At 60.7% G+C, this 6,303-nt stretch overlaps 1 protein-coding gene across 1 annotated transcript in view; it reads right to left on the bottom strand.

Annotated features, from left to right (window-relative positions):
- PDIA4 (protein disulfide isomerase family A member 4) overlaps nt 1–6,303 on the bottom strand; it is a 13,940-nt gene that overhangs the window by 5,111 nt on the left and 2,526 nt on the right. Inside the window, exons 2-5 of the mRNA XM_004382351.2 lie at nt 5,029–5,209; nt 3,065–3,270; nt 1,842–1,980; nt 484–689 (exon numbers count right to left, since the gene is read on the bottom strand). Coding sequence (XP_004382408.1) covers nt 484–689; nt 1,842–1,980; nt 3,065–3,270; nt 5,029–5,209 — 732 coding nt within the window. The remainder of the gene's footprint in view (nt 1–483; nt 690–1,841; nt 1,981–3,064; nt 3,271–5,028; nt 5,210–6,303) is intronic.

The following is a 6,303-nucleotide window of genomic DNA, read 5'->3' as shown; positions in this document are numbered from 1 at the left end:
CATCCACCCCGCAGCTCATGTCTGCCCAGGCCCACCCCACCATCCACCCCGCAGCCCATGTCTGCCCAGGCCCACCCCACCATCCACCCCGCAGCCCATGTCTGCCCAAGCCCACCCCACCATCCACCCCGCAGCCCATGTCTGCCCAAGCCCACCCCACCATCCACCCTGCAGCTCATGTCTGCCCAAGCCCACCCCACCATCCACCCTGCAGCCCGTGTCTACCCACGTCCATGCAGCTGTCCATCTTGTGGCCCACGTCTGCCATATCCACCCCCGTAGCCCATGTCTGTCACATCTACCTTGTAGCCCATATCTACCCACGTCCACCTCACTGTCCACCCTGTGGCCCACACCTGCCATGTCCACCCTGCAGCCCACGTCTACCACATCCACCCCACTATACATGCCCTGGATAGCCCACATCTGTCACGTCCACCCCGCAGCCCATGCCTGCCACGTCCACCCCACTGTCCACCCTACCATATTTTTCCCGAGGGCCATTGTAGTCGAAGGGTTTCCCACGGCGGAAGATTTTCAGGGTGGGGTAGCCAGAGACACCGAACCGTTGGGCCAGGTCTGTCTCCGCGGTGGCATCGACCTTGGCTAAAGGGATCGGGGGTGAGCGCCGGCTGAGCTCCTTGGCTGCCTTCTCGTACTCGGGGGCAAGCTTCTTGCAGTGCCCACACCTGCGGGAAGGAGCCTGCTGGGGGGTGGGGCCTCGGCTGACAGGCCACAGGCCCTACCCATGGTGCCCCCAGAGTTATATTGCTGTCCTGCTGACCACACATCCCAGGAGGCTCAGAGCACTGGGAGGAAGCTCAGAGCATGGGGGGGAGGCTCACAGCACTGGGGGGAGGCTTACAGCACTGGAGGAGGCTCACATCACTGGGGGGAGGCTCATAGCACTGGAGGGAGGCTCAGAGCACGGGGGGGAGGCTCACATCACTGGGAGGAGGCTCAGAGCATGGGGTGAGGCTTACCTCACTAGGGGGAGGCTCAGAGCACGGGGGGGTTGGGGCTCAGAGCACTCGGGGGGAGGCTCATGGTGCTGGGGGGAGGCTCAGAGCACTTGGGGGAGGCTGAGAGCACTGGGGAGAGGCTCAGAACACTGGGGGGAGGCTCCCATCACTGGGGAGGCTCACAGCACTGGGGGGAGGCTCACAGCACAAAAACCACAAGGACACGAGTCACCACGGCAGGAGAAGGAAGACCCTCACAGAGGAGGGATCCTTTTTGGGACAGGAGAGGACCTGACTCAGGACAACAGCCTCACACAGGGCAGTGGGAGCCAGCACAGGCCCACCGGGGGCATGGGACGGGAGCAGAAGCAGAAAAACGGATACATGGAACACCAGCTCATACAGTGGGGGGCGAGGGAGGCCGGGCGTCAGGACCCCGAGCTCAGACCACAGAAGAGGAGCCCACGGAGACGTAGTCAGAACTGGCTCCACCGCTGGCCCAGCCCAGACGGCCTAGCCCCAAGCAGAGATGAGGGAGAAACTATGCTTCTGCCTCAGGAGAAGTGAGGGGCTGGGCCAGGCCAGGGAGCCCCGCTGCGCTGCCCCACCACGGCCAGGTCAGCATCGCCCACGGACCGGCACGGCGAGCATGCCGCCCTGCGTCCTGGCAGCCAGGGGCTAGAACACTGCTGTGGTCTCAGGCTGGAGTGACTCCAAGTTACTCTTCCACCAGGAGGGCAAAGTGTCTCCTCAGGCTCTGGGAGGATCGCCCTTCCTGTCCCAGCAACACCCCTGCCCCCACCAGAGGGCCCACAGGCTACAGCACAGCCCAGCAAGGCCGCAACAACGCAAGCGCCCCTCCACAGTGCCACCCCCTACCACGGGGCGTAGAACTCCACCAGGATGATGTCGGCCTCGCCCACAACGCTGTCGAAGTTCTGTGCCGTCAGCACCAGCGTGGCCTCAGGCGGGGGTGTCCAGGTGGGCTGGGAGACCTCTCTAACCTTGGCAACGATTTCTGGAAGAAACAGACAAGCGTGACAAGCTGAGGCGCTGGGGGCGGGCGGGCAGGCAGGTGGCAGGCGCCATGAGGGTCCACATCCATGGCTGGTACCACCTGCAGTTTGAAGACCCAGAAAGGGCCAAGAGCCCCGTTTGCAGTGATTGGCAGCAGCCCTGTGGCCACCCCCCATAGCCCTGGCTCTGCACAGGCCCCTCTGTCCAGACAACGGTGCAGCCCGGAGCCCGCTGGGCCCCTCGGCGTGTGCGTGTATGTGTGTGTGTGGCGTGCAAACCCAGGGGACACCACGGAGGAGCCGCAGCAGCCGGACTCAGGGACGGGGCACAGACAGTGTTCCTCCAAAAAACTTCCCAAGAACCACCGGGCACAGTGTCCGCAATTCCTTTCTTCCTTTTCCCTGTAGAGCCCAACCTCCGGGGGGCCTGGTGCTCCTGGAGTCAGACCCTCTGCCCGAGCGCAGCCAGGCCTGGCCTCTCACCTCTGGGTGTCTTAACTCCAGACCTTCGGCACCAGGGTCTGCAAGGGGACGTCCCCTCCCACCTGAGAGGAATTCAGGCCTCAGTCCCCCAAATGTCCCCACAGGGAGCACCCGCAGGCCCCGGGGTGCCCAGGGAAGCCTGCCAGGTTCTCGCAACTTTTCTTCTTGTCTCTGTGGTAGATTCTGCATGTCCACTTGCCCAGGTGATTACACCAGCTGTCTGGTGAAACACGTTCAGGTGTCGCTGGAAAGATATCTTGCAGACACGGCTAACATTTACAGTCAGCTGACTCTGAGTAAAGTGCACCACCCTCCATAACGGGGGTGGGCTTCATCCCTCAGCTAAAGGCCCTGACAGCAAAACTGACGCTTCCCAATGAGAAGAACTTGGCCTCAAGAGAGTAAAAGAAATTCTGCCAGAGTTTCCAGCCTGCTGCCACCAGATTTCAGGCTTGCCCGCCCACAACCACGTTCGCCAGCCTCCCTCTCTCTTACTGGCTCCCTTTCTCTGGGGAACGCCGACAGTCTCCATCGCCCAATCCCCACCTCCCTCTCGATCCCCAGGAAGCGTCCTGACCGCCTTCTGAGCACGGTGCCACTCACCTTCCTGTGTCCTGGCGCCCTCGTAGTCGACAGCCTGCCCCTTCTTGAGGATCTTGATAGTGGGGTAGCCGCTAACGTCAAACCTGCTGGCCACTGCCGAAGCTGTGGTTGCGTCAATCTTGGCCACAGGGATGGGGGGAGTGTCACCCTTCAGCGTCTCGGCAATTTTTTCATATTCCGGAGCAAACTGCTTGCAGTGTCCACACCTAGAATTAGATTTAGGAAAAGCAGCTCGTGGTACCCATGGAAGTTAGAATCCAGTCGTGCTCACAAAAACGGGGGCTTTGGAGCCGGAAACACCCAAGTTAGGGGAAGAGAGGCAACAAGCATCATAGGGAAGGCCGGGGGGTTTGAGGACAGAGCCGGGCTGGAGCACCCCCAACACCAGACGAACACGGCCGGGCTGGAACACCCTGAGTACCAGACGGACAGAGCTGGGCCAGAGCACCCTCAGCACCAGATGGACAGAGCTGAGCTGGAGCATCCTGAGCACCAGATGTTGGACAGAGCTAGGCTGGAGCACCCTGGGCACCAGACAGAGCTGGGCTGGAGCACCCTGAGCACGAAACAGAGCCAGGCTGGAGCACCCTGCGCACCAGATGGACAGAGCCAGGCCGGAGTACCCTGAGCACCAAACAGCCAGGCTGGAGCACCCTCGGCACCAAACAGAGCTGGACTGGAACACCCTGAGCACCAGATGGACAGAGCCGGGCTGAAGCACCAGACAGAGTGGGGCTGGAGCACCCTGAGCACCAGACAGAGCTGGGCTGGAGCACCCTGAGCACCAGACAGAGCCGGGCTGGAGCACCCTGAGCACCAGACAGAGCCGGGCTGGAGCACCCTGAGCACCAGACAGAGCCGGGCTGGAGCACCCTGAGCACCAGACAGAGCCGGGCTGGAGCACCCTGAGCACCAGACAGAGCTGAGCTAGAGCACCCTCAGCACCAGAGCTGAGCTAGAGCACCCTCAGCACCAGACAGAGCCAGAGTCGAACACTGGACAGACAGAGCTGGGCCAGAGAACCAAACAGACAGAATCGGGCTAGAGGGTCCTCAGCACCAGACGGACAGAGCCAGGCTCAATTGCCAGGTCTTCTCTGGCAAACACTTCCAGCATCACCAAACTTTATAGCTAAGTTCTCACATTTGGGCCTGGGACACCTCCAGGGATCTGTGAGGTCAAAGATACGTATCAAGCTGCTGTCTCTCTCCCTCCTTCCTCGTACAGGGGGCTTCCAGGGGCTGTGGGCCCGGGGGCCTGTGCAGTGCCAGCAGGCTGACATCAGCTGTGCCAGGCCACTGTGGTTAGAGACTCGAGGAACAAACATCCTAAACATTTCTTATGTGACAAACACTGGATAGATGTGACCCGCAAAAAAGCTCTCTGGGGCCTCGCAGGTCCTGAGACCTGCTGACCCATCAGGAAGGGATGGCACAGCCTCCTCGGAGACCTGCCGTGAGGACGAGGTCTAAGGTGAAACGCCCGCGTGGTGCTGGAGCAGCAGACGCCGCAGACGCCAGCTGCACATTCGGATGGCTCTGGCTCCACAACGGGACGGAAGGGAAACACGACAGAACAGCAGCTAGGGGAGATGAGGGGACACGGGCGGTGCAAGGTGCCGCATTACAGGGGGGGAAAGATGGACAGGAGGTGGGCACACAGCTGTCTCCCCAGGGCTGTGTGCTCACTCGGGGTGCTGGTGGGGAGGGGGGTGGGCTTGGAGAAGGGCCGTGTCTGTCACGACTCAGTGCCCCGTCACTGCCACCTGCAGGTGTGCTCCCTGCAGCTATCATCACCTGACAAACCCGTACTTCAGGCCCTCGGACGTCGGCATATCAGGGCTCAGGGCAGGTCAGCGAGTGACCGCATCCAAGGCTGCTAACCCTGTACCACACCTTCCCGCCACCCCAGTCTGAAGCCTTGGATTGCCAGGGCCCACCCAGAGCCAGATGCCTGACCCTTACCAGGGTGCATAGAACTCCAGAAGCACCGTGTCCTTGTCAGCCACGAAGGTGTCGAAGTTCGCATCGTTCAGGACCAGGACACCGTTTTCCTCCTTCACTTCCAAATCCTCGTCGTCGTCCTCATCCTCATCTTCGTCCTCTGCGTCCTCGTCCTCGATGGCATCGTCTCTGCTGGGAGAATCTGAGAGGAAACACCAGATGTCAGGGAACTGGGGACCATCACAGCTTCCTGGAGCCCAAGGCCTGGAAATGCACCGAGTCCTGGGACCCCTGGACCAGCCATCCTGGTGTCTGCATCTTGGTGGCCACTGAAGGCTGCATGCTGAGGTCTGGGTGCCGCGGGTCCAGGGTTCGGAGTCTACACTCATCAGTAGTACCGAGGGCCACGCCAGCCCCTTTCCAGACCTGGCCCCCACCTCCCTGACACGGCTCCAGCACAAGCCCCTCCCCCTGCTCCCACTTAGATCTGTTCCCCTCGTAGCCCCCCCAGACCCGCCCTCAGTGCAGACTCTGCACATCCCTGTGCTGAGCAGCACCTCATCCTGCGGTTCCCCTCACACCTATTTCCTCAACCGCTGTGTTTTCCCTGGGTGAGGGAAGGCCCTGCCTAGCCCCGAAGCCCCTGGGATGGAAATAGCTCCTTCTGACTTCTCACACTGGAAGAAGGGTACAAACCTCAGTTCTGAGCAGGAACGGATTTCACTTTATACTCATGAAGCAACCTATGGGTTTGACACTCCTTCAGGGGGAAGGCCAGAACCACATTTCACTTCCATAGTCCCCCAGCCACCTCCAGGGTGGGAGCTGCTCCATGAGGAATTTAGGGTTTGCAGAGCCAGGTTCTCTCCTTTGAAATGCTTCCCCCCACAACGCAAGAGACCGCCACACGTCATTAACAAGGTAGTTTGATTTTTCCCAAACAACAGAAATGCAGAATCGTTGGGCTTCAGTTCTTACTCATCACCTTCTCCAGCCACTGTCCCACTGGCAACCAGAGCTGAGCCAGAAAGCACAACAATCTCGTTAACTCTGAGCTGCAAAGTGTCAGGGGGCTGAGGATTACTCCTTCTCGGAGATGCTTCCCAAGAGATGAATCGGTGTGGCTTGCCACAGCGTTTGTGGCTGAGGATGGGGCGAGGCTTGCAGGCCTGCCTTCAAAGGTGGTGGATGTGATGGCAGAAGAGGAGATGGAGGGGGAGAAAGGAGGAAGTGGAGGGGGTGGCAGAGGAGATGGAGGGGGAGAAAGGAGGAAGTGGAGGGGGTGGCAGAGGAGAT

Source organism: Trichechus manatus, unplaced genomic scaffold (genome assembly GCF_000243295.1).
Source record: "Trichechus manatus latirostris isolate Lorelei unplaced genomic scaffold, TriManLat1.0 scaffold00093, whole genome shotgun sequence".
Taxonomy (NCBI): Eukaryota; Metazoa; Chordata; class Mammalia; order Sirenia; family Trichechidae; genus Trichechus; species Trichechus manatus.
Note: the sequence above shows the minus strand (reverse complement) of the source record. Positions and strands in the feature narration are given on the sequence as shown.